At 43.1% G+C, this 27,171-nt stretch overlaps 1 protein-coding gene across 1 annotated transcript; it reads right to left on the reverse strand.

The window, feature by feature from the left end:
- Positions 1 to 2,968: 2,968 nt before the first annotated feature.
- TRIB2 (tribbles pseudokinase 2) lies at positions 2,969 to 24,336 on the reverse strand. Its single transcript, XM_005489751.4, has 4 exons — positions 23,669 to 24,336; positions 22,407 to 22,825; positions 18,123 to 18,415; positions 2,969 to 5,319 (listed from the first exon to the last, which is right to left on the reverse strand). The coding sequence occupies exons 2-4, from the start codon at positions 22,674 to 22,676 to the stop codon at positions 4,851 to 4,853; spliced, it is 1,032 nt and encodes a 343-aa protein (XP_005489808.1). The 5' UTR covers positions 22,677 to 22,825; positions 23,669 to 24,336; the 3' UTR covers positions 2,969 to 4,850.
- Positions 24,337 to 27,171: the final 2,835 nt, after the last annotated feature.

Below are 27,171 nucleotides of genomic sequence, written 5' to 3' on the forward strand. Positions count from 1 at the left end.
GCAGCAACTAACCTACTGCTTTGCACAAGCTGCCATGCCAAGATTATTTCCTTTTGCCCTGCTGGCTACAGATGCTGGGTGAAGGATGCAGGAGAATCAGAACAATGGGATCCACTCCTGTACTCAGCCAGTTTTTAAGAGGAGTCGAAATAAATTTAAATTGCGTTGTATAAAGAATAAATGACACCTCTCAGCATAGTAGTGAGGCCCTTAAGAAATGGATTCCACTCATTGACATCAGTGCAAATAATATCAAATTAATTTCTCAGAATTTACACTACCATCACTGTAAATGTATTTCCCCACATATTTGCATACACTCACCAATATACATAAAAATTTACAAGTTAAAAACAGCCTAGAGTTTCAAACTTGTATAGAGGCCTCTGGCAAGGCATTTCTAGAGGATCAAAATTTCACGCTAATAGCAATTTAATTCACGTGTCAAAAAAGCCAAAATGGAGGCACAGAAACCGGTACCAAGAACGCAACTGTCAATAATATTGGGAAATACAAAAATCAGTGGCAGAACTGCCCTGATTTAAGGGGTTTTTTTGGTTTCTTGTTTTGGTTTTCTTTAGAAATTTTCCTCAGCAGTTTCTCCTGTTCCAGGGGAATTTTACCATATTAGAGGTCATTTATACCTCACTTTAATTACACTTTGATTTCAATTGTCTCATCGTGTTACCAATTTTAAACATTTGCTTCTACTGAAAGAATAGGAAAGTTACAAGCTAGTTAAGTTGTTAGCTGGACTGTCACTTATTAAATTATCAAGTTTTTCATAGAAATCTTAGCCAAGACTTAAAGAATAAAGAACTGATTATTACTAATTCTTTTGGTATTCATTATGCTATTAGTCACAGAGCTCACTCATACATTTCCAAATTTCAACACAATCATTTCAGGATGAAGAGTATTATTTTTTTTCCCTTCTTAATTTTTCCTTGGCATCAAGTTTCATGCCCTTCCTCTCCAATTGCCAGGAAAGCAGAGTTGGGATTCAATAGTCTTGGGCTGGGCTTTTTTCAGTTTATTTTTTTCTTTCCAGAAACACAAGTTTACCAGGGTTATTTCAGCTACAAGAGAATGCATTTTTAATTGACTTGTTTATCTCCATAACACATGCACACCTCAGCAAGACTAAGGGATTGGATTATATGACATCATGGTGCCAAAGGAATAATTGTCTCTTGTTTGTGCAGTCCTGAAGAAAAGCTTGTAGCTTGGGATCACACAGAGTGCTGCACTGACAGAATACATGTATTGCAGTAAAAGACAAGTACAACTTTTTTCTTTTTTTACATTTGGGAAGGGTAGAGAAGGAAGGGCTGTAGGGATTCCAAAGTCTGCCATGGGGTCATATTCTGTGAAATGGTTTTGTTTGTAGACATGGCTTTTCACCCTGCACATTTGTGAGATGATCATCCTTTTCCCCAGGACTGAGAGGCAGCTAAAACTGTGTGACAGTCTGCTCAGCAAAATCCCAAATCCCACTGCAGTTGCTACCCATACTGAGGGTGGAACAGCACTTCTTATTAAGAAAGCTGTCTCAAGCATTGCTGCAGCAAGCAGCACTATACCTGTGTACTCAACTAGCAGTGCCCATGAAGCAGAAATAACAAAAAGAGCCGGAAATCAGAATCACAAATTCCCCTCTTGGGTTTAAGAACAAGGAAGCTCCAAAAAAAAGACACCCCTTCAGCATTTTATAAAACTGACTTCAGCTGCCAAAGGATTCCTCTGCAGCTTTATCCTCAAATAAAAAATTCACTGCAAATGAGCAATCATTAGTCAGCTGCATTTTTCGTATAATTACTGGCAGTGAAAAAGCAAGCGTGCAGGTTGCTGGAAAATAAGGTCTGACTACTTCCACCCAAACAGAACAGAAGCTGTTCACATAAGTTTTAGTGGGGGAGAGGGAAATCCTCAGTGCTCCCCTTCTCTCTATGACTGATTACAATCTGTTTTTTTTCTATAAAGCACATTTATTGTGGGAGTTTGATTTGAAAGAATTTCAAGAAATTAAACTTTGCTGCAGGCATACAGATCATTTAAAAACTGATCTTCAAGTGTTTCTACACTTAATAACATTTCTAGTGAGTGCTATAATCGAGTTCTATTTCTCAATCTACCAACTGAAACACATGCCAAGAATTACCTAGGAAAAAAATCATGTAGTTCCAAGTTAGCTAGGCTGACAATAAACCCTGTGCTAGCAGTTTTAGTGCAATAATCTTTATTTTGCAATGGGGAGTTTTGAGGCTGGGAGGTTTCTTTAGGGGTGACTGTCAACCACCTACAGCTTTTTGAAACTACAGAGGTGCTGAAAACAGCCTGCAATGTGGCTGTTAAACCAAAGCCCAGTTCAAACTGTCTTTTCTTAAGAGACCGGGATTCATCTATTCTGCCTCACATTCTCAAAGCATCTTATTACCCTACATGCTCTTATATATGTCACTACCTGCATCTGTTAATTATTAAGGTGAATGACAAACAGAATCTGGGCTTAAATAGAAGACATTAAATTAGGAGATGCTAATTCAGAACCATCCTTTCTGGAATTGAGGTGCAAATGCAAGATGCACATTGCCCCAGGATTTTGGAAAGTGCAAATACCAGCTCACTCCATTTTGGTATCTCTCTTCATCGAAGGGTCTCCCAGCACCAAAGTTCTCACCACATTTCAATATCCTTCTTGAACAAGGTAAATGGGTTTGGTAAGATGTGGGGACAAGCCAAAAGAAGAGAAAATAAAAGCCACTTTTATTCATAGCAAATGGTAAAATTTTTGATGAAAAGGTTTACAGTGTTACCTTGTAAATAAATATAAGTGCTAAGTTTTCTCAGCTCACTGGACTAGGCAAGAGTCTGTCAGCAACACAAAAAATACCAGCTCAACGATCCTAACAGAGCAAACTCTTGCAGCATCTCAGACATTCAGTAACAACACTGTTCACTACTGAACTTTAGTTAAATATGCACAATTTTATTTATTGAAGAGATTAGGACAAAAACATTAAACCAAATACATGACAAAGCACCAGAGGCAGTAAAACCCCACCATGCACATCACCAATCTTTCCTCCTATAAGGTACTTATAAAATAAAAAAAAGTCCTTCTTGACACAGCACCATCTTCAGAGTGTAAAAACATTACTCCTTTATATTCTTAGTTACCAAAATAGAACCAAGGCAGGTCAGCTGCAGCTAGCTTTGTCTCTTGATAAAGAACTGTGAAACATCCTCTTGAGAGTGGGATCATAACTTTCCTGCAAGGCAGGCAAATAGCATCCATACGTCAAATGCCAAGTAGCTGTACGCACATGCCACATACTATAATTAAGCACAAATTCAAGTAACATTTACATACTACAGAGTCCACATGTACCTACCCAAAAAACATGACCACTTCACAAAACGTATACAGGCAGTAATATCAGAACAACTGAGGTACTGGAAACACAAATATTTATGCCAAGAGATTTCAATATCATACAGCAATATAAAAGCAGTAATAAAAACATTTGCCAGTCTAAATCAAATAAAGCTATCTAGAAAAAAAAAAAAAAAAAAAGAAGCTAAATAAAAAGTTATTTAGGGACAGAAATACCTGAAAAGAAAAGAAGTGTGTTAACTACAGCATGTAACATGTCATCCCAAGTCAACCCGTAATTGAAGTACTGGCTTAATACATCACTACTGTGACATTTTCTTCAATAAATAGAATAAGTCTTGACAATACAAAAGGTGCATATTACTGTGTATGTTTCAAGAGGAATATCTGTAATATAAATGTTCAGCTTATTAATACCCTCTTATTTCTTAGTCTGGACATAAACAAAAGTGAAAATCAAACAATTCTTTTCCCAAGTTTAAAGGAATTCAAAGAAAAAACCCACAATACTCTTCCTCAATAATAAAGAGCCCTCTATTTACACGTGGGCTAGTCAGTAAAGAAGAGATTGGTTCTCAGATGAAGACACCGTAAAGGGCTTTCTGCCCTCGCTAGTCATATACGTGCAGCATGGCAGATGTGGAAGCCAGTATCTCATATCTTTTAAAAAAATTATACAGTTTTATTCTTCTTTTCTCCTATTATAGCAGTAATGCAGTTGAAAGTTCGAGTTATAATAGCTTCCTGCAACAAACCATTTGACACAAAACAGAACAGCCTGTTAAATGACAGTTACTTCCCCTTAAGGGAACAACGCATTAAAATGTCATTTCCTGACAAGAATATTAAGTAGTTTATTTAGAAGAAATGACTTGAAAATAGCTATCAAGAGACATGAACTGAAATTTTGCTTTTTTTTAGCACCCACTTTTCATGTCCGTCTTTGTGCACCTAATTTTTTTCTTGTATTAATCCCATTAATTATTAGACATCTGATTAAAAAAGTTAGCCAATTGTATTTTCCCTGAATAATGGCTGAAGTTGAATATCTAACAGTGCGATGCCAAGATGTGAGCTGAGGCAAAAAAGTTTCTATTTGTTGTGAGTTACCACTGTTTTTAATAGAACAGAAACAGGAGTGATACAGCTGCACCAGAATTGGCATGTGCAGTCTCCTTGGCTCCAAAAAGGTGAAGCTACAATTGCTCCATGCTGCCTTTTCTCCTCCAAATCAATCTAACCTGATAGCAAGCTCCCCCCGCCCCCCCAGTCTGTCCCCATGCTACATTTGTTATATTAGCTCCTTGTGGAGGTTCCTTCTCAATCCGAGGACCTCTGAGTGTCTTTTGCTACCAAGCTAGGCTGATGCAGGATGTGATTGAACGCGGTCAGGAAGGGCTCCTTCATGTGTCCATCTCCAGGTTGTGTACCTTCTGAACACCAGTCTTTGTGCTCAGTTAAAGAATGGGTCCAAGTCTTCTTCCATGTTGACATCAGGCACCAGCTGATCTGATACTTCCTTAGCACCATATCCTGAATTCGATACATTAAAATCTGTAGAAAACCATGGATGGTCCAGAATTTCCTGTGAAGTCAGCCTTTCTGATGGCTCTCGACGCAGTATGCTACGTATGAGGCATTTTGCCTTAGGGGATAGAGTTTCTGGAATGTTAAACTGCCCACGACGGATCTTGCTGAAGAGGGAACTAGGCTCAATGTCATGGAAAGGATAGCGTCCAACCAGCATGGTATAAAGCATGACACCTAGACTCCACACGTCCGCTGCTTTGCCAGAGTAGCTGCCATTTGTGTTCAAGATCTCTGGACTCACATAGGCTGGGCATCCATGCTTATCAGAAAGAGAGTCATCATTTCCTCTTAAAATATAAGCATCTTCTAGGCTTTCCAATTTCACTCTAGTCCTGTGGGGGGAAGAAAACAAAACACAATACTATCAAGGTAAGCAAACATCAAACACAAATTCTGACTGTTGCAATTGTATGGTTATAATAGTCATACTCTACAAAATTTGACAATTGCAGAAGTGCATCAGTTTAAAATCCCACTCACAGCAGTCGCTACAGATAAATTGATATTGTCTCTTCCATACTGGTTAGAGGTATTAGACACATATAGGGAATACTGCCACACATACAGCTAGAGGATTTCAAATACAGTCACGTCCAGTAAACTCATTAATAAATTTAATTCATAACTTATTAATAAGTTCCCTTAAAAAGAGAATAGGAACTGCCATATTCATGCTTTTGGTTAATTTTACAAAGACATGATTTCCAAAAGGGGACATAAACCTCAAGATCTTTTCTGAGCTGGATGCACTCTAACCTACCCATGCAGGATTCAAACCCAGTCCTAATTACACAAGGTTATTTTGACACTTTCATGCTGGCAAAGCCACTCTGTACACCTGCAATTCCACAGTTTTATTAACAGTAATAAAATGGTCACTCTGACCCTAAATGATCCCTCTGACCAGACAACATTTTCCTTTACCCCAGCAATTTTAAGAGAAATTAAGAAAGAGCACTTTTCACAAATTCCAATCTTCCCAAATTAGAATTTTGGGCAAAGGGAGATCAGGTGAGCTGAAGTCCAAGATTAACAGCAAGCTCATCTACCCAGCTGAGCCAGAGGAGCTCCTTGCACTGGAATGAACAGAGAAGCTGGCAAAGGACTTGCAGAGATGACAGGAAAGCCTTATCTAGACTGCAAACTCCTGCTGCCTGCAAAGCACTGTGAACTTGTCATTGTGCTGCAGTAATTATCTCTGCAAGAGAATTTTCTTCCCTTATGGATATCACACAGGAGCAGAAAAAAAAAGATGCAGTGCTGCTTGTCATAGCACTAGCTGAACATAACCTTTCCTTCACTTCTCACTGCTAGGCTTTTTATCTATATTTAAAAATCTGTCCCCGTTGGATGTATCCAAAGGATTACCAAGTACCCTTCAGACTGCTTCTCAGCAAAGGGTGGTTTAGAGAACAGTCACTACAATGCAACAGGGCTTGTCCAGTGCCTTGGGATGGCAGAGTGACCTAGCAGTACTGCAGATTTTCCTTTCAACAATTTGGGGTCCTAACTCAACTTTGAGTTTTAGTGCCCTCATCCCTGATCCCCACAGGTCTGTTGCCATCACTTAGCCCTGTGTCACGGCCCTGCTCTCATACCACAGACATTCACAGGCAGGGACTGGATTTCATCCCAGAAGGCAGAACCTGCGTCTCTTGACTAAACCACGTAATTTACCAGGCATTAAAATAGACAAGGAGAGCCTTGTTTCTTAAATGTTTACTGAAGACAACACCGATTGAGCTTGAGCTGCAAAAGACATCTGGGCCAGCTTTGGCTTAGACTTAGTTCCAGGGCAGCTCAGCCCTATCTTTTTTGAACCAACAGAAGAGCATTTTACTCCACTGAGTACTCCAGAGGCAACTGTGCCATAAACTTTCATGACACTTGGACCTTTTTAACAGCTAAATACGTTTACTAGCAGCGGTGAAAGCCCCTCTGGCAACATGCCCCAAATGAGGAAGTCATAAATACAGAATTCCAAATACCTGGCTCCCAAGCACAGTGTGTCAGGGCAGCTCCTTCTTTCCTGAAACAGGCCAGTGTTTGCTCCTCCAGTTCAATGCTGATGGGCATTGCTCAATACACCTGCTTCCTCATTAATTACCACTGCCATCCTAACAGTACTTCTGGCCTTGGACAACCCCCTCATTAGCACTCAAACAATACTTTACAGCAGCAATGCACCACACAGGAAGTGAGCTGCAAGGAAAAGCTTAACTACAATTACCAAGACCACAGAAATTTCCCTCTGTACACAAAGCAGAGGGTCCACAACAGGAGAGTGACTTGAGGAGAGTCCTTTCATAGTGCTCAGCTTTGACACATTCCTGCACCTGCACAGCATAGGAAGAAAAGCAAGGAGAAACGCCTGGAGGGAAAGAACATGCCAAAGAGGGCAGAGAACAGAGAAGAGGAAATGAAAGGGAAGGCAGGGACATGAGTTGTGGTTCCATTTGCATTGCCCACCTCAGTTTTTCCATAGAAAAGCATGTGTAGCAATAAAACAGTGGGGCCAGATACTCAAACATGCATTAAGTCACTGAACTGCCAGACAGGAAAGCATCAACTCGCTCCTGCTAACTAACAGAAGCAGAACACACACACAGGGAGTGGGGCAGAGCAGGCTATTTATAAAAAACTTCCAGGAGGGAATTCACCCCCACACACACTCGCCTGCCATCCCAGTGTCAACAACACAGGGAAATGTTGTTTACTTTCCTATCCTATTTTACATTTCTGGGAGCTGCCAAAGACTTTAGAAAAACAGTTCAATAAGAAGCTTTTATATTACATAAAATTATTGGCATTCCCTAATCTCTCATTTCCTACAACGGACACAGTACAAAACCACAGAGAACAGACTGCAAGGTGTGTCAAAAACTCTTTTTTTTTCCAAGAGAAGAAATAATTTCATGATGATAAAAGAGAAGCAGCACACAAAAGCCATATCCCCATCTTGCTTTCCTTGCAAGGTGCCGCAGCCTCCACACAAAACAGCGGGTTTTGTTTAAGCAAGCAAATGGAACAACAGCTGGCCCTTATCTGCCTGCTCCTCTGTAAGCTGTGGGCAAATGAAAACACTCAAGCCAGGTTTTTCATCCTGCTGAGCCGACAGGCTTTGAGGAAACAAAGGTCCCAAATTAAACAAAAACACAACCTTCAGTCCTCTTCCTCCTGGTCAGCCCCAAACCATGAGCCAGAGACTCCCCTGGGTGCAAGGTGCAAGTGGTGAAATGGCTCCTCTGTAAGCAGGCAGTGCTCCCGCAGCACCGGGCATGCATTTCCCTGGCAGACTGCAGGGCCTGCATCCCCTGAGCACGCACTGCCAGCTGCATGGCCTAGCATGGCTTTCTCCTCTCCCAGGTACACCCAGGCAGAGCCCAGGTGTTCCCAGTTTCATTTGTGAAGTCTGGTGTCTTCGCAGTAGATGACAACACAGACGTTCCATCCGTACAGCAAGGAGAGCACAGGGATGGGAACGGCTGTCTGATTCAACACAGCTGGCAACAGAAAGAGCTCACAGGGTGGTTCTGCCAGCACCCCTCACCCCCAGGCAGGACTGGGGCTGGGCAGAGCCACTGCAGCCCATTTTCAGTGACTGACAGACCTCACCCACCTCAGCCTCACAGGTGGAACACAGTCTGCGCAGTGCTACCACTGGGTACTGCACAGGTGTGTGATGTACACAGCAACCCTCAGTCCCCTTTTGACAGTCATTCCACATCTTTCCAGGCAATCAAAAAGCAGCAGCCTGGTTCAGAAACTGCTATTTCCCAGTGCACAGTACCCCATCTCTGTGAGAAACAGCTTCCATTCTGCTGGCCTTCCTTTACGCTGCATTTCAAGCATTGGCTAAAAGACCTCTGCTTTCTGCAATGCAGTGATGTTTAGGGTTTGGGTTTTGGGTTGTTTTTTGGGGGGGAAATCAGGCAGGGAGTATGAAATGGAATGAGAAAAAGGGGAGTCAAAGTCTAAATACAGAGAAATGCAGAAAGCTGAATGAGAAGCAATCTCTCTCCCCCACATGCCTCTCTCAGAAAGCACTGAAATCAAATAGCCATGAACAGGAATAAAAGCCAACAACAACAAACAGACCCTGAAAACTACAAGTCGATTCTGAGAACACAGAACCTCCACAGAAAAGGGTGGGGAGCGCATCCAACTGCAGATTAACCGGACAACCCAAAATTTGACATTTGTTAAGGCAAAGGACAGAAAAAAACAAACATGAAGGTGTGAAATCACAATCAACTTTGAAGTGCCTCCCATCACAGAGAGGAAAAAGGACAAATAAAAATAGTTCTCTAAAAACCTCTCATTCTCTAAGTAATTAACTTGCATCAGTCCCCTCAAGAGAAAAAGGATTCTCACAAAGGATCCCCAGAAAAGAAAAAAGTTCTCCAAAAGCACCAGCATTTGAGCTTGACAAACAGTTGCAGCAAAATTAATCCCCAAAGTTCAAATGTAAGCTACTGCCCCAGCCGGATGAGAATCACTTTGTACACATACTGCAGGGCAACAAAGAGTTTTGCCAAGGCTTACGTAATTACAATACATAATTTCAAGTTTTAATGCAGACCCCGAATAAGTACTTGGAAAAAGAGCATTATGCATCTATCAGATCATTGATAAAACACTGCATTAGTTTAATGCATTAAAAAAAAATACAACCCTGAATCATGGCTATTTAAAAAGGGGAAGCTATTCTGCCCATGAATGCTTTCCCATTACTGGTGAATGAAACCACAGAAGTGCAATCAGAGGGCAGCAGCAGCACTCGGACGGGAAATGCGTCTTTGTCCCCATAGAAACCGTCAGGGAAACCCATGAAAAACAATACCACTCTGAGTTTCTTATCAATATGCCATTCATTACTTGACTGCATTCAGACTTTGCTCTTCAGTAATGTAACAAAACATAATCAATTAAGTGTCTTCCAGAAGGTTCTCCAATGCAACCTTCGGAGCACTCACCTCTGCCTTTGTTACACATCCCGCACATTTTTTCCAACAGATTCACATTACTCTTCCCTGCAGAGCTTTGGGACTACCAGCAAATTGCTATCCTGCCTTTTGACACTGAAACCAGGGCATAAGAATCCAACATTCACACTTGCTCTCCAATAACAAACAATTTCCATACCAAAATCAGTTGAATTATTCAGAGGGCTCTAAACTCATACGGCAGGAGAAAAAAAAAATCTTTAACATTTAAAGCAGAGACAACAACTGATAGTCTGAGTGTTTCAGAAGAAAATATCTTCATTGCAGTGAATAAGCAGTCAGTAGTAAAGGAGCCTGCACCTGAATCAATGAAAGCAGCTGCCTCTAGTCTGTCCCCAAAGCCATCTGTATATAAAGTAATACCTGAACAACAGCTGAGCCAACCTTCTCATTTTGGGAACACTAACTGCAGACTGGGCCACAATTTTTGCACAGCAACATTCCCCATATGACAGCCAAATCAGCTGCTTTTGGAAGAGACTGAAGGAGCCATCCTGCTCTGGACACGCCAGATACACCATCCAATTGTTACTTAGGCTGGGTAAAATTAAAAGGTCCAGATTTACAGACTGTATGCAGCAGACACTGGAGACCAGGAAACAAACATCATTGCCATATGAATGACTATTTTTTTCATACAATTGCAGGTAAGTATAAAACGGCAATTTCTAAAGGTGCTTCACAATATTCTTCCAAAGGCAAAAAGCTGAAAGCACCCAAGAAATGTTATCTCATATTTCAATATTATTCTGACTGAGACCAGGAGAGCCTTTCCCTAGGTAGAGGCATTCAAGCCATTGACTGCCCAGTGGACCAGGGATTGCTCCTAGGTGGCCAATAATTTACAGGTCATTTAATCGAGGTCAGTTGCCCACACCTCATCATAATGATGAGAAGAGCATGCATGCAATTAGAGTCACAAGGAGGCCAAAAAAAAAAAAAAGGTAAGCTCAACATGGGAAGCAGTTATCTTTTGCTAATCGATTTTTTTTTTTTTAACCAAGGGAAACTCTCCTAAATAATGCAGAAGTAGGCATTCTTCATCAGGGAGCCAGTGAGACAGGGAAGGCGGTAATGGAAGCCCCGGCAGATGATTTGCAGCTCTGGTGAAAAGACTGGTTCTGAACTCACAACTACCCAATCTCCTTGGGGGCAGAGGGGCACACAGGAGCAGGGGGAAATGTTATGCCATCCATTTAAATCCTGCTCCTTTCACCAATAGATCCCTTTCCAATTTGCAACAGCACAGAGCATGGGGGTTCACCACAACACATCCTACACAATTTCAGAGAAGAAAAAAAAAACAACTCTGCACAAAGGCTGTTAGACAGTCTCTTGCATAATGAAACAGACTCAAGGATATGTTTCAAAAGACAACTGGAACTTTCAGGCAGCACAGGTTTACAGGATGAACCTTGTTCCTAAGGGAAGATTCCTTCACGGGTACTTCCGCACAATGAGGAAGCCTCTAAAAATTGCATCTCCCCCACCCTTCCTCTGCAGGGATGCTAACAGCACAGACAGCCCTGCCTGCACCCCCCTGACATGCAGTACCCAGCAATTTAGAATTTTTAACTTGTTTTAAGCTGGTCTGGGTTTTTTCCCTACAGAATTCCACTTACAAATGCTCTGGCTCACCTCCAGGAAGGACTGGTGCCCCAAAGACCTCAGTTTCACAACTCAAACAGGATTGCTGGGAACATCCTGTCCTGTATGCCGTATACTTTGTTTCTTCCATGCCCTTATTGCCTAAAGACAAAACATACCCCCCAGAGTTGGTAGGTAGTGACGCTTGTGTTGGGGTGCAGGCTGTGAAATCCTGCAGACCCTTCCACAGAGGAGCTCGGTTACAATACCCTGAGCAATCCATTCTTCAGTAAGAATCTGAGCCAGGGCAGCTACTTTACCACCTCACTTTTATCTTGTTAGATCACACTGAAGATCAGAGTTTTAAAAGGCTGTGCTGTCAACCATATGCTGTGTTTCCCATCTTTTCTAGGTCTTTTGATACAATGCATGATGAAGCTCCACAGGGAAAGAAGACCACAATTTATTTTTTTTTAACATAACTGATGTTGTGAAAACAGCCCTACACTTTCTGAGCCTACAATGGGTGCTCAACATCTCTAAGGCCATGCCATTATTTCACAACACCTTACTGGAAACCTTTTGCTTAGATGTCTGCAATCCTGTCTCCAAGCAATACACATCTACCAAAAAAGCAGGTGCTCAAGACTAAATATGCCCCACGTTGGCTCCTCTTTACAATCTCCACCTTTTCTCTCCCTCCCAAGCCTGAAGTAATCTCCAATAATAAGAACAATTAAAAGAGAAGGCAGCAGAAGAATTTCCCTCTGACCATGCACTGCAGCTGTGACTAGCTGGGCTCCTGCCTCTCCTTCTCACTCACCCCTAGCACAGACATCCACATACCCTCAGTCTCCACTCATAATTCAAAATGGACCATTTTGCAGCAAGCCTAAGGATGAAGGTTTTCAAGTCTTTAAAAGGACCAGCTATTTAAGTGAATTTGAGATGTCCTGAGACACATCTACTCCAGGGGCTAAAGAGCACCTTTTGTCAGAGAGATCAATCCCAGGATGGGCATCTCAGGAGAGGCACCACCCACGATTGACATGACAGCCAACACATACTACAGCATCCTGCCTGAACAAGGAGAGTGAACAAGACAAGGCCCTACTATGATCCACATAGTGCAAAGTGCTTAAATGACACTCCAGGGGTAAAACCTGCTGCAAACTCCAGTGCTGGCTACAACAGCAAAGCCTCTTGACACTCCTGGTCTCACTGAAAGGCCTTGAGCTGACTCAAGCTCCATCTGAGTACCCATCATCATCCCAGGGCCAGACAGCAGCCAAATCTTCCCAGGCTTTTGCATTAATTTATAACCTTTGGCACAGCAATTAACCTGTATGACTATCTATGCCCTCAGGGGGAGATTTATGCACTTCACAGGGTGGCTGTGATGTTCACCACCTGCAGACAGCCTCCCTCTTCCCTCTCGCTGGGAAGAGCACCAAACACATCAGTGCTGCTCCCAGGAACAGGGTAGAACAGAGACTTAGTAACCAAACCACATAAAGGCAACGGGGACACGAACCCTTCTGTGGAAAGCAGTTGTGCAACCACATCTTCTACCCTAAGCCTCACAGCAGATTTGCTGTCCATTAAGAAATTTGCCTTCCTCCATATTTTAAGAATAATAATTTCTGGTTTGAAATCTCCACTGGTTTGAGTCTCCACTATTGAAGAACTTGTGCTCTTTGGTCCTGTGGCCCCATTCAGGGTAGTGCAAAGTGCTTAGATGACAAAACCGATGAAGACTGTTTTTATTTCTAAATCTTCAGGTATTTAAACAGCACTCCCATTTTGTTTGATTTTCTTCCACTTTAGGACTCTCTAGGACTTAGGGAAAGCATTAACTTACATGTTCTCTACCGAATTGTAAGGGCAACAACAAATTCTAACACATTGATGAAAAAGCTGCTGACCACATTATACTCTTAACAAATGCTGGGGAGAAAAGCTTACTACTAACTATAAGAAAATAAAAGGTCTACATGCAAAAAGGTTGGTATATACATTTTTATTTTTTGTGGGATCAGGTTTGTATCATGAGGATTGGAAACAACATAACTAGGTCATGTTAAAGCATCATCCATTCAAAGCTGAGAAATTAAAGAGGAAAAATTATTCTAAGAGCGCCAAGTAAATATGTTATGCTAGCACAGGCTTTCTAAATTAGTGTATTGTACTGGCTGCATTCCCCTGGCATAGAGCAAAAAGTGTCAAATCTTGTTTATTTTTATTGAATCCCACCTGCCTCATATTTACTCAAAGAATAGAGGAAAATTATAATATCTAAATACCAAAATTATTTTAATTTTCCCTTCAACAAGTATGATGAATGTACAAGGTCTTTAAGCTTCAAATATTACGACAGCTAATATTTTAATATAATTAAAGGCTTAAAAACACACTAAAGAAATTAATAATTCCCTGACAGCAGAAATGTTCTTGTATTAAGCAAACCATTGAAACAACCAACACAGAAATGCTTCATTTAATTCTGAGATCTTTCAGATGGCTCTTTCTCAAAGCATCTGCTATGTATCAGACTGATGAACTGCTTTATTAGCTATATACTGTGTATGGCACTATTTTTAGCACAACCCAAAAAAACCTGCCTGTTCTGCAACATCATCATGGGACACCAGCTAGGAGAAGGGCACAGTTCTGCCCAAGGGCCTACTATGAGGACAGGCTGTGCATAGAAAATGGTAAATACCATGACACAAACACAGATAAAATACTCAAAAGCAAGAGCCTCACAACATTAATATCAACCTGGCTTCATACCCAGGACAAAAATTTTTAACAACATGGATGGAAGGAGAAAACATACAAGAACACAGGTTTTCCCATAGGTCATTCACTGTTTTGGATTCAAGTTTCATTCTGAAGTGTAAGGACACAGGTTTTGAAGTACCTTAGAGACACTTTAGAAAGTCTGTTGAGACTCAGCATGGCAAGACAGTGTTGTCTTCCATATGTTCAGTGTTCTGGAAGCCACTACAGTCATTTAATAGATGCTGCTGCTTGCTAACCCAGTCTTACAAAACATTTCCAGCCATGCTGTAATGTCTTAGAACTTCTGCTTCATCAACATCACTTTATGGAGTTTAACTCTGAAATTTCAAGACTACAAGACTGGCTATTTCACTTATAGTTTACCAAGGGATCTACAGACATCTCCCCCTAAAAAACACAACTGCACTACTTTTTATAAAAAACAAAAAACCCATGTAGCAACAGCACACATCATTTTTATAGAATGCAATTCACCCTATCTTCAAATTTCCTACTGTTCAGGATTTAAAGAAACTATAAATTACCTTGAAACACAGACAATTTTTTTCTGTTTGTTTCCACAGTGGAATTCTGAGTTTCATTTTAAGTGCTAATGTACTTACACACATGCAATAGTCTAAGACATGATCTGAGTCTCTCATGGATTTACCACATTAAGGAGAACACCTCTAGTACAATTAGGACCCCTACAGAATGCTCAGTGCTACCAGCCTACAACAAAACTTTATTCCACCTTCTTACCTCCCAGTTCATTAGAAACATCCCAAGGCACTGTGATTTGCAATATCCAAATAACACACATTTTTAGTGGGGATATCAAGTTGAAGCTAAGAGCACTTTTGGTGCTGCTACATCAGGAGCCCAAAGCTTTGCAAATGCCAGCTGTAATTTAGATAATGGGGATGGGGTAGAAGAGTATGCACTGTATGCACCACCTGCAAAACTTCAGGAGCTCTGTTTTTCTATTGAACTACCAGGATCTCATTAGGATCAATGAAAGATGATGTACTAAGAAATGCTTTAAAATTGATTTTCTTTTTTAGACAAATGGAACTACTTCCATATAACCTTCACATTCCCTCTGGCTCCTCCAGTCTGGCAGCTCTCAGCCAACAGCAGACAAGCATCTTACTTTAAAAAAAAAAAAAAAAAAAGCACCAAGTTTTCCATTCATGTGTTGCCTGCCTGCTGGATTTCACATCTTTTCTTCTACCAAAATTAAAGCCATGAAAGTCTTCAGGAAGAGGAAGTTCCAAAGTGGTAGGTACTTAAAATGAACTGCAGAAAAACAGCCTTGAAGAAATAGGAAAAGAACTGCTAAGAAAGAGCTTCACTGAAGAGCAGGTGACACAGAGCAGCAGAGTTCACACACATTTCTCAAAACATCATTTTTATCTCTTCTCTCCCTCTCTGGTTCATTATGAGCACCAGGGAGCAAGGGATGGTGCAGCACCCATCTGCCAGGCACGGCAGCTCCTCGAGGACTGCTCAGCACACAGGGATCCTCAGCAGCAGCCTCAGACACATGGCAGCTCAGGGGGATGCAAGCAACACACCAACACCTCTGTGAACTCAGGAGGACCAGGAAGAGTTTTCATTTCTAAATATAGCAGGGGACTGAAAGTGATGACTGATTACAGTATGATGATCAGAGGATGTGAAAAAAGGCAGTCACTGCTGTTTGGTTCTATTTCTATCTCACATTATTTCATCTCTGTTTATTTAGCAGAGAAAGGATTACAATACCTTCCTACTTACAAGCCAACATTACATCCAGAAGAAAACCGCATTATGATTATCTTAAAAATAACCAGCAAGTCCTATTTGACCTTTAAAGTGAATTATTGTATAATTAGAAGACGATGCTCAAAACTGAGCAACAGCGTCATTTTGCAAACAACAGCTAAGCTAAACACATTCATAAAAGCCAGCACAGCTATTACAGTACACACCACTTTTCTTGGGTGGCTGAAGGATTTGGCCCTGTGCCTCCAATGCTGCACTCTGTTCCTAGTAAGCAGCAGGGTAGGAGTTCAAGAGCATCCAGCACAGGCCTGTGTCTGCTCCCACTGCACTGCTCTGAGCTCATGCTGCCTTCCCTTGGAGGAGCTCCTCCAAGTTCTGTTCTTCATGCAAAACCACACATGTTTACATACATCCCCGGGAAAAAAAAAAATGCACTTAAACATTAGGATGTTATCAGCTACAACAGAGAACAACCCCTCAACTATTTTGAACAAGTTTCCTTCTTATCTTCATCAGAGGTTCTAGAATGGTGCTTAGTTATTAAGCTGGGAGTAAAAGTTGTGGAAGTGCAGTTTGTATCTACCTGCTCTGCATTTCTCTATGAATGGACATTATGCTTGTTTAATTTTATGCTTTTTTTATTTGAAAAAGATGAGGAATCAGACCTTGGGGCTGCAGTAGAAAAATGCTTCGCAGACAATCATCTGAACTGAATTAAGAAGTGAAAATATATATTAATTTTTAGTCTGTAAATAGATTAAAAGGAGAAGCCTATTTCGCAAAACTCAGCTTGCAATAAAATAAAAGTAGAGAATATTTAAATGGGATAGATTGTCATCTTTATTATGTCATTTTTATTTTAAGACCAGGAACTTTTCTTTCCTGAATGAATTGTGTATTAGTTTTTTCTAATTTTTAGATCACCAACTTCCTGAGCCTGTGGAGAACTTAGAGAATTTGGCTGTTGATTGTAATTCCCCCATATGCACTGGTTATTTTTAACAAAGCTCTCCAGAACAACCATTTCACTCTGCAGCAGTTTGAACAAGTTTTCAATTTTTATCATTCAATTAAAAAGGTAAAACACTTCCCCATTGTCTACCAAAACCAGAAGAAGCACAAAGGCAAGTTCTGTTCCCATTTAGATGTTTGGATTTTTTTTTAAAGGTTATCTTCCAATTTAATCACTCTATGAAAGCCTGACATGATTCTGACAGTACTGATTGCTCTGATACCTTATGTGGAAGTTGCAAATAAATTCATCACTCAAGACAAAGAAGACTGGTAACCACAAGGAAAGAGATAGGAAATTTCCACAACAGCACAGCTATTGCTCCACATCAGAAAGAGCACTTCAACAATATACCCAGAGCATCCAGGGCTATTTCTTTCCCTGTCTTCCATACTCCTTCCCCAAATCATTTACACAGGAGGGTGTCTAGGTAGGAGGGTTTTTTTTATTTAAAAAAACCCTAAACAGTAGTTCCCCAAGTACTATAACAGCTGGTACTACAAACAAGCACCCCCAGTGCAAGGCAGTTTCAGTCTTACTATGATTAGTGACTACATAATACTCTTACACGTAGCTTCCAGACCCTCTGAGCATGGAAAACAAGATGTCCTCAGAACAGTCCTACAGAACACTTGACTGCTCTTCCTCTTCACACCTCCTCACTGGAACGAGCCATTTCAGTCCCCAGTCCTCTTTAACATCCTCTTTTAACAACAGCAGCCTTTATAAGAGTGCAGCTCTTACACCAGACACCCTTTCAGATGGATGTCTGCCCAACAGGAATGAGGAAACTCCTCTAGGTGGAGATGCAGGATGCAAAGAGCTCTCTATACTTTACTCCAAAACCTAAGCCAAAAGGTAAAATGGCACATCCATCCCACGATCAGGTTGCAGAGGAAAATAAAGTGTACTACAAACAAAGGCTACAATATCCTGCACCTCCAACTACCTGACTTCAGGTATAATGAGGGAGACTTACCTTTCTTCATCCTTAAAAATAAACTTCCGCAGCTTGAGATCCCGCAGTACCAGTCCACCATCATGGCAGTGTGCAACAGCAGAAGCTATTTGATAGAAGAGTTTGGCTGCCTCCTCTTCTTTAAGCTTCTTGCAGGTACGAACAAATGAATGCATGTCCCCATAGCTCCTTTCAAAGAACACATACGCTTTTGTCTCCCCAAGAATTATTTCAGTAATTTGGTTGATATTTTTATGTGCAGGCAGACAAAAACATGGTGCTAATAACTCCTGGTAGCAGCCAATATCAAACACCTGCAGGAACAATGACAGTAAAGCCAGGGTTAGTGACATGAAGGACAGTGAAGTCATGGTACATCTGATTCTGCTAACAGAACCATCCCTAAGTACAATTTATGTCACTGCTGAAAGCTGCACCAATGTAAACAGGATGTCACAAACTAGCAGCACTGAGGACAAGACAAAGCAGACTGCACAACCCCACACAGAAGACACGTAACCTTGACAGGAAAGGCTAGTCTTCAAAACTGGTAGCAAGCACAGTTCCATTAGCTAACACCTGATCAAATCTAGAATGCAATCTAAATTAAGCTGTGAAGACCAGAGATGTATAAGGGCAGTACTCAGAAGGAAGCATGTTTCTTCTCTATTTTCCATCCAAATAAACTCATAAAAATACAACCAGTAGCTTTGTATTGAGAGAAGCTGTCACATTAAATCCACCCTGATACACATGCCTGGCTCTTTTGATTTTATTAACCCATTAAAGCCTTAAGGATTTTCAGGCTTAAAGTATCATCTATTGCTATTCCTATTTACTTCCTGCCTTTCTTTCATCTCTGAAAAACAGCAAAGTCACTTTCACTTTCCAAGTCTCAGTTCCACAATGGCTGTTTATAAGATCAGAAGGACAACCCGGGAAATAGCTCTGCCTGTTGGAGCACAGACAAACACCCTTCAAAAGGCAAAGACAAAACCACCCTGAACTCTCTGCATTTCAATCAAGTGCTCCATTAAAAGCGAAGTGTCCCTTTACTACTAAGTATGTTATCACTGATCTTATGAATGAGCTGTAAGAACTAAAAAAGCTGCTGGGAAACCCAAATATAAAAAGTTACTATAATCTAGTGATGACGAATGAATCAGTATTTGAGTCAATTGAGAAAAGACCACATTACAAGAAAATGAAAGACTTCATTGAGAATAACAGAAGTCAGTGTGCTAAAAGAGACTGAGCAAAGTACTGATAGGAGTGATTTTTATTTTTAATTATACTTGCTGCAGAGGACTGCAAAGCAAGTATTAGCATTTCCACCAGCATAAAAATTCAATTAATATGTAACTTACTCGTGAGTGTTTTGTTACTTTAGTAAAAGGAATTTAAGGTATTCATTCATGTGTCCTTCGAATGAAATATAAAAATGAAGAACTGGTCTAGTTCTCTAACCACTGTTTTAAACTGCAATTATTTTTTACCTTTCTGTATCATAGCATTTGTGTTCTGACAGCGGGTATTTGTACCCTCTATGAGAAGCAAATATCTTCCTGTTCTCTCTAAAGCTTTAACAACCTTTAAAAATTGAGTGAGCAAGATACAGTTCAATCACAATTTACCTGAGGCTTCAAAACCTGCATCCTTTAATGCTTCAGAGCACAATCCTAATGAACTCCTTCCACAGAAGAGGACCCAGATCCCAAGGAACTGGGACACCCCCTCCTCACAGACCTCCTTCTCCTGTCACCTCATACCTGCACTGCCTTACCCCGGCATAGGGAAAAACAACCTTAAAGGCAGACTGCCAAACAGAGCCAGCACATTTTACGGGGGGAGGATTAGCACCGAGGCATTCTGGTGACATGGTGCACCAGGGAAGCAGAACCAGGGCGGGGAGGGGGTGTTGCTAAAATCCCTGGTGTGCAATTCATTCCAAGGAGAATTCATTGACATTTGGATCTCAAAACTCGTAACTACTACGTTATAAGTGAATGGCTCTTCTACAAAGCAGCTGCTATAAAATAAAATTTAAGCAGGAATATTCATGTGGCTCAAACCCTCATGTGAAAAGACATCATTCCAGAATTCTCTCCTAAACCAGATTATCATAATGTAAATTAGTTACATTTTGTGTTCCTCAGACTATGTTAAATAAGTAGCTCTGGTTATGTACCAGTACAGTGTTTGAACGGGGGGGGGGGGGTAGATAGGAAGGACTATCACACTGCTACAGTGTCAAATACCTTCTATAAAGGGCTTCTTTGTATGCCAGCTTTAAAGATCCCTGGCCTCAATTCAGCAAATGTCCAATAAGCTGCAGTTTGATTTAGGTCTCGCTGGGAATTAGAAGTGAGAAGTTACCATTGTTTGGATGCCACAGAGCCTTGAAGCAAATAACGGCATCTGTACAGCCGGTGGGTGCAGCCAAATGAATCTTGAGAATCATCAGTATGTGTCTGTTAAAGCCAGCGTTTCTGCAAGCAGTCTCTGAGAGCATCTTCAGCAAGATCCCAGAGAGCACCTCTCTTTGCCGGAAGGCTACTTGACAAATAGTTGTCATGATACTGCAGGCATTTTAAAGCACACATTAAATTAAGCCGAGTTCAGGACTGACAACTGCACCCTCAGAAACTAGCAAGCCAGGCTAAGATTGTACTTTTGGAGCACAGCTAGTAGTGCCTCGCACATATGGAAAAACTGATACTATTCAAATGTCAGGATCAGCTCAAAAACATACAGCTTAAATAGAAGGGAAAAAAAAATAACGGCCCAGTCTTTGTGAGCTGCAGTTATACTGCTCATACTGTTATCAACAGTGCCCTAATCCTGCAAAGCAAACAGGAAACAAAGAAGCGCAGAGCCCCCGCTTCACTACTTGCCATGCAAGTTCACCTAGAATTTCATGCAGAGCAGCAGCTTTGTGAGACCTGTTTATTTCATGAAAAGATGCCAATGTCCTAGAGCGCAGCACTGTACTACTGCGCCGAGCTGGGCTTTCATTCTCGAAATTCTCATGTTCTATTTCAGTTTGGTAACAAAGCATCCCGTTCAGCAAGCAATATTAGTTCTTAGCAAAGCCATGGGCCTTTTTTCCCCTAAATAATCACATGAAGTCCCAGGTTTCATCAGGTTTTATAACTCAATCAGTAAGCAAATTTAAATTGCCCTCTGAACTCCCAATCTTCACAAATAGCAAGGAGGAGCAATTATTTTCACTTCTCTGCTACAGCCTAGTCCATAACTTTTTATGAATCAAGTACGAGAAAGTATGAAACAGTGAACAACACTATTATTAATCCCTGGAATACTAGTAAGCTATAATACATCTACTTTTCCATCTAGAAATTTGCCAAATGGCATTAATTCCGCGTTTTGGGAATAATACAAACACTGCAGCATGTGATGCAAGGTTGCAATTTGCTATGTAGTTATAAAAACTACTACGGGGTAGTGTTTCAGTTTGCTGGACATAAGTGTGTCTCGCTACAGACAATAAGAATCACAATTTGGGAACAAAGGATAATATTCCCTCAGCTCAAAAAGAGAAAAACACCCTTCCACAGATGTGCACGCATGCGGATTTCTTTTTCCCACAGCACACCTTTTAATAGCAGGAGCAAATTGGGAGGAGGCAGAGAAAAGCCGGCAGGCTACAAAGAGTGGGATAGCTATTCTGTCTGCACTTCTAAAAACCGTAGGTGTGCAGGTTTTATTCTTGCTCAGTTGGGCAGTGGGGGAGGATGCTGTTTGCAAACAACCTCCACCGTGAGGGAGCTCAGGCTGATTAATTAGATGTGGTTCTTGTTTTTTTGAAATCACTTTTAAGATAAAGCCGATGGCAATCTGCCCCCGGGCCCCCCGCTTCTCCATCCTCTTCCGTAGCCAAAGCACAGAATTGGGGCAGTAAAAATCGAGGAAGTCAGCAGGTCCCAACACCTTAAAATTAGCCGGGGATTCCCTACTCCATTTTGAAAAGTGAGTGTGTGGAAGATGAGGCTTTCTCCTGGTCTGAACTCACGTTAAAACCTACTTCAAGAACGGCTCTTTCCAGAAAAATATCCCCCTGCCAATAGAAGGCAGACCTGGCTCCGGGCCACTGCTATAACGTGGCCATTGTCTGGAGAGAGGGAAAAGTTACAGGATTCGCCTATAATCCCGTCTCCCTGCCTTTTGTTTCTCCACCATTCAATAAACGAGGTACACGGCCATGCTCGCCCTCCTGCGAGACACGGGAAACCCGGGCGCGACGGGGGAGAACTGGGGGAGGAGGAGAACAAGGAGAGGTATTACCTTGCAAACCAGCTCCTCGCCGCTGTGCAGATGTACGGCTCGGAAAACGTGGTCTCCCTCGAGAGGCTCCAACAATAAGTATTTCCCGATGCAAGAAACGCAATGCGACAAGTTCGGGGTCTCCGGCGGGCTCGGCGAGCCTAGATTCGGGCTAAAACTCTGGCTTGGCTCGATGGACCGTATGGACGAGAGCTCTTCAAAATCCTGGGTTTTATTCCGCGGTCTCCCATATCGTGCTATCGTGATAGGGGTTGACCTTTGTATGTTCATGAGTATGGAGAAGACCAGCCGAGACGCTGCACCGGAGCCCTGGCGTGGAGCGCGGTCCCTCGCCCGTCCAGCTGCGGCTGCCTTTGTGTGGCGGGGGGGGCGGGAGCGGGAGCGCGGCGGCGGCGGGCGACCAGCCTCAGCGCCGCGTCCTGGGCACAGGGAGAGAGCGCTCAGCCCGCGGCCCTTTGTTCCCGCCGCCGGCCGGGCGCGCAGCGGCGCGGAGCAGCGCGGCGGCGGGGCAGCGGCGCCCGGGGCCGCGGAGCCGAGGGGCGGGCGGCGGCGCGGCCAGGGCTGGGCGGCCGCCGCTCCCGCGGGGCGCGCAGCGCGGGCGGCAACAAAAGGTCGGCAACGCGGTGTGCGCAGCGGGACCGTCCTTCCGCTCCCCTACGGCCCGGCAGCGCCGCGCTGCCGCCGCTCGGCTGTAGATGGCGCGGGAGCCTCGCCGCTAGCGCCCGGGGCGCTCCGAGAATGCCCCGCGAAACAGCGAGGGAGCATTTAACTTGGGCCGACAAAGGAGCGGGACCGCGGCGGGCGGCCCGGGGGAGCCGCACGGGCACCGCGGGAGCGCGGAGGGGCGCGGGGCAGCGCGCACCGCTCCGCGCTGGCGGAAAAGAACGGGCTGTCGTTGTCGCGACAGAACAAAAAGTGCAACCGGAGAATAGAGAGCGCTCCCACGCTCCCCCTGCACAGCGGAATTGTGAGCGGGGGCTCGCTGCCTTCGCCGCGTTCAATGGAGTTCACGCACAAAGAAAAGAAAAACCGGCGCGGCGAGAAGGGCCCGAGTTCTTACTGCAAGGGCTGGGAGGGCGATAAGCGAAAGGCCATAAGGGATAATTAAATAGAATCGCTTAAAAAAATAAATGCAGAGAGCAAATTTTGTTTGATGGGTTTTTTTTTTCCTCTTGGGGATAGAACATGGGGAGGAGAGGGTAGCCGCGCCGCTCCCCTCCACCGAGGCACCGTCTCCCCCCGGCGTATCAGTAACTACTTACGTGGCGGGGACGCTGGCTGCCTCCGTGCTCGCTGCCGGCCGCCGCACGCCCGCACGGTGCCCAGCGCGCAGCCCGACTGCCCCGCCGCCGCCGCCCGCCCCGGCCCGGCCCGGCCCCGCCGCGCCCCGCCCCGGCCGCCCCGCCCCGGCCCGCCCCGCAGCCCCCCCGCGCCGCCGCGCTCGGGGTAAACAAGGTGAGACGCCCTTCCGCAGCCCTGCCGAGCGCTCGGGGGCGGCCCGCCGGCCGGCTCGGGGCCCCGGGGCTGTGCCGGTGTATCCCGGTGTGTCCACCAGTGTGAGCAGCGCTGTGCAGCGGTGGGATGCTGACCGCGGCTCCCCCGCTGACAGAGCTCCGACAGGTCCAGCCTTTCCGGGGATTGCCCTTGCGGCTGGGGTCGAGATGGTGGTACTAATTTTAATATCAAATAAAATAATAACAATAATGATGGTAGTGGCTTAAGCTGCCCTAAAAGCAGAGTCCGCTGCGCTGCCGGTCGCGGAGGCTGATGCGGTATCTCATGTGCTGGCCGAGCTTTTTCTCAATGAAGCCATCGCTATTTTCCGGGCAGCGCGGGGCCCCGCATACTTAGGGGAGCACTGGCGCTTGTACCCTGGTGCTGCCGGGTGGGAGGAGTTCCACCGACTCCAGACTTGTCTTAATCTGTCCCAAAATTAAAACGGAGGGGAGGAGAGAGTGCGGGGGAAGGGAAGACAGGGGGAAAACGTAAACCTTTTCACAGAGAAAGCCATGAATGAGGTCGGTCTGTCTCCGCCCAGCACCACTGCGGGCTGTCGGTTTGGTGTTTTTTGTTTTGTTTTGGGGGTTCCTTTTGTTATTTTTGTTTGGGGTTTTTGTTATTGTTTTGGTTTGGTTTTTCACTTTTTTTTGTCTTTTTTTTTTTTAAATCCGTCCCCTTTTGTTTGTATAACAGGAGTTTAGGTATATATTGAAATTTGATGAGCAGTTCCCTGAACTCCTAAGGAGCCTGATAGCCTCCCTAGTTTTTGTCTGGATGTTGGTGGTGATTTTCTCTGAAACAACGGCCAAAAAAAGCCCAAACCAAACCAAATGCTCAAACCTCTTCCCCCAATCCCCTCCTGCCCCCCAAAAAGGGGAAAAAATAAATATACAAGCTAACAGTAAGAAGAAAATAGGTCTGTTAGGAGAGCGCAGCTCCTGGATCTGCAGCCTTTGCAGGGCAATGCCAAGGGACTGTCTGTGTCCTGTGTGTCTTTTCCCCCCATCAGCACAGGGGAGGATCAGAAATGGGAGAAGGGTTGTTTTGGGGTGAACACCTCCGAATTTGGGTGATACCTGTTTTCAAGGGGTAGAAAGAAGTGAGTATGACAATAATGAAGTAACCAATGGAGGAGTCAGTCCCAGCGGTGCCTGCTTTGAGGCAGAGAAACAAGCTCTGAATAGGGCTCCAAAGGGGCTAGGGATGCTGCAGTCAGGCTCCAGTCTTGACAGAGAAGGCTTTGGAAATGCCTCTTAGAGCATTGCACCTGCCTCATGTCTTGTCACTAGGAGCTGTAAGTGCCCTGTTTTACAGTTTATAAGATAAATACCACGAAAAAGGGTTGTCATGATTTTAAATTTGGCATGGAGCAGACGAGCTTCTGGCAGCAGAGATTTAACCTGGTGAATGTCACTTGGGTAGTGAGGAAGGGCACAGATGCAGTGATCTGCAGCAACCCCTAGGATGACCTGCAGACTCAGTGTTTGCTATTTGCTGTAAAATGAAAAGGTGCTTTTCCTGCCTTTCCTCACTTATTCCCATCACCTCTGAATAGTTTGTAACTTTTCAATACCATTTTTAGAAATGAGATGAGCAGTGCCGGATACTGAATCATTGCAAATAAGGACAAGCCATAAAGTTATGCAATACATTCTCCAGTATCACATCCTGTGATCCAAATCAAACATTCTTTTCTTAGTAGATGGCTTTTTACACAATTTCTCCCTTCCTCTCCCCCTGCATACTCCTTCTGACTATGACAAAGACCTAGGCTCTTGCATCAACCTTTGTTCTGTAAATAAATGTTTTCTGTTTAACTTTCTTAGTTACCCAGCATCAGCTGGAGCCACAGTCCCTAGCAACTCTGGAAAGGCTATCCAGAACCTTCAAGGCCAACAGGAGAAAGGAGTGAAAGGAGAAAGGGATGAAAAGTCTAATTCATCCTAAGCCTCCGGTTGGAAATTCCTGATTTTTATCAGAATTGGGATTTACATCTGAAGAAGGGGTTCCATATCCATTCAAATTTGGAATGAAGAGATTATAAATTTTGAGTTCTGAATGAAATCTACACTGTAAGGCACAGAAGGATACATACAGTGTGTAATGACACAGTTACCTATCCATCAAATGAGTTTTACTCTTTCAGAATATTTTAATTATTTCACTCCCTTTGCTATGGGATCCCTCCCCAGACCTAATACTTTGTAAATTTTGCTTTTGCTCTCAATTATGCCAATGAAAATACTGCCGTTTCAGGCCAATGTTAAAGTAATAAGCTCTAAATGAGCAAACCCCTTTTTCTTCATCATAGAGACATTAGATGTACATAATTCTATGCCCATTGTTTTAGTCTGTGTCAGCTGAAGTTGTAGAGGAAAATCAACACATAACATGTAAGATGGGAAAATGAATGAGATCATAAAAGTCACATCAAAGTCTGAAGGCTTTGCCTGACTGCATCCAGTCTCCCATAGCTGTCGTGCTTAACCAAATGGGAGAGATGTGACTTGAAACACATCAGTCAGAATGTCAGGGCTAAAGGGATGCCATTGGCTGGTCCAAGTTTAAATGTCACGTTCACAACATTTAGAAACACCAGCTTGAAGTAAATTGTGTTGGTAGTTTCATTGTATTTTCTCATCCAATTGAATGAGGGAAATTTTCTGCATATGTATGATTAAACAGTTAGTGAATCAGTGGTACTACCAAAGAAGTAGCCAGCAGATTGGCATATGAGAAAACTATCGTATCTCCCCATGATCTTTCTGAAGACACATCAGAATGAAGTTAGTTAGGAAGGATTCCTTTTAGGACTGCCTACTGACTGCCTTTTGCTCTTTGGACTTCATTGTGCTGATCTAACTTGCCTGGAAACTGTCACTAAAAGAGACAATCCAATTAGAAGTTTATCTTTTAAACAGACCCTACAATTATCTACTTCTTTGATGATGATGTCCAGTAGTACAGTGCTGAGTTCTTGCTCTGGAATTGCTCTTTCTGCAGGAAGTGCAGCTGCAGGAGTGAAAGGGGGGAAAGGGGGAGGTGAGGGTGTGTGTGTGATGTTCTCTCTGGAGCATTTTTTCTATTCTTAACTATCCCAGAGGAGTCTATGGAGAAGGACTTACATTTTCATGCCATGGAAATCATCCACCAAAACTCTCCCCTATTCTGTATCCAGGGTTTACCAGCAGGTAAACAGCAAAAACAGGTGTAGAAATTGGAGTTTCCTGTTTCAGGGACTGAGAAAAAAATATTAAATTAAAAG

Source organism: Zonotrichia albicollis, chromosome 3 (genome assembly GCF_047830755.1).
Source record: "Zonotrichia albicollis isolate bZonAlb1 chromosome 3, bZonAlb1.hap1, whole genome shotgun sequence".
Lineage (NCBI taxonomy): Eukaryota > Metazoa > Chordata > Aves > Passeriformes > Passerellidae > Zonotrichia > Zonotrichia albicollis.

Coding starts and splice junctions, on each gene's coding strand:
- TRIB2 (XM_005489751.4), bottom strand. CDS start 22,676: ATGAACATACAAAGGTCAACCCCTATCACGATAGCACGATATGGGAGA. Junction 18,416..22,406: donor GCGAGGAGCTGGTTTGCAAG/GTAATACCTCTC, acceptor TTGTTCCTGCAG/GTGTTTGATATTGGCTGCTA. Junction 5,320..18,122: donor ATTTTTAAGGATGAAGAAAG/GTAAGTCTCCCT, acceptor TTCCCCCCACAG/GACTAGAGTGAAATTGGAAA.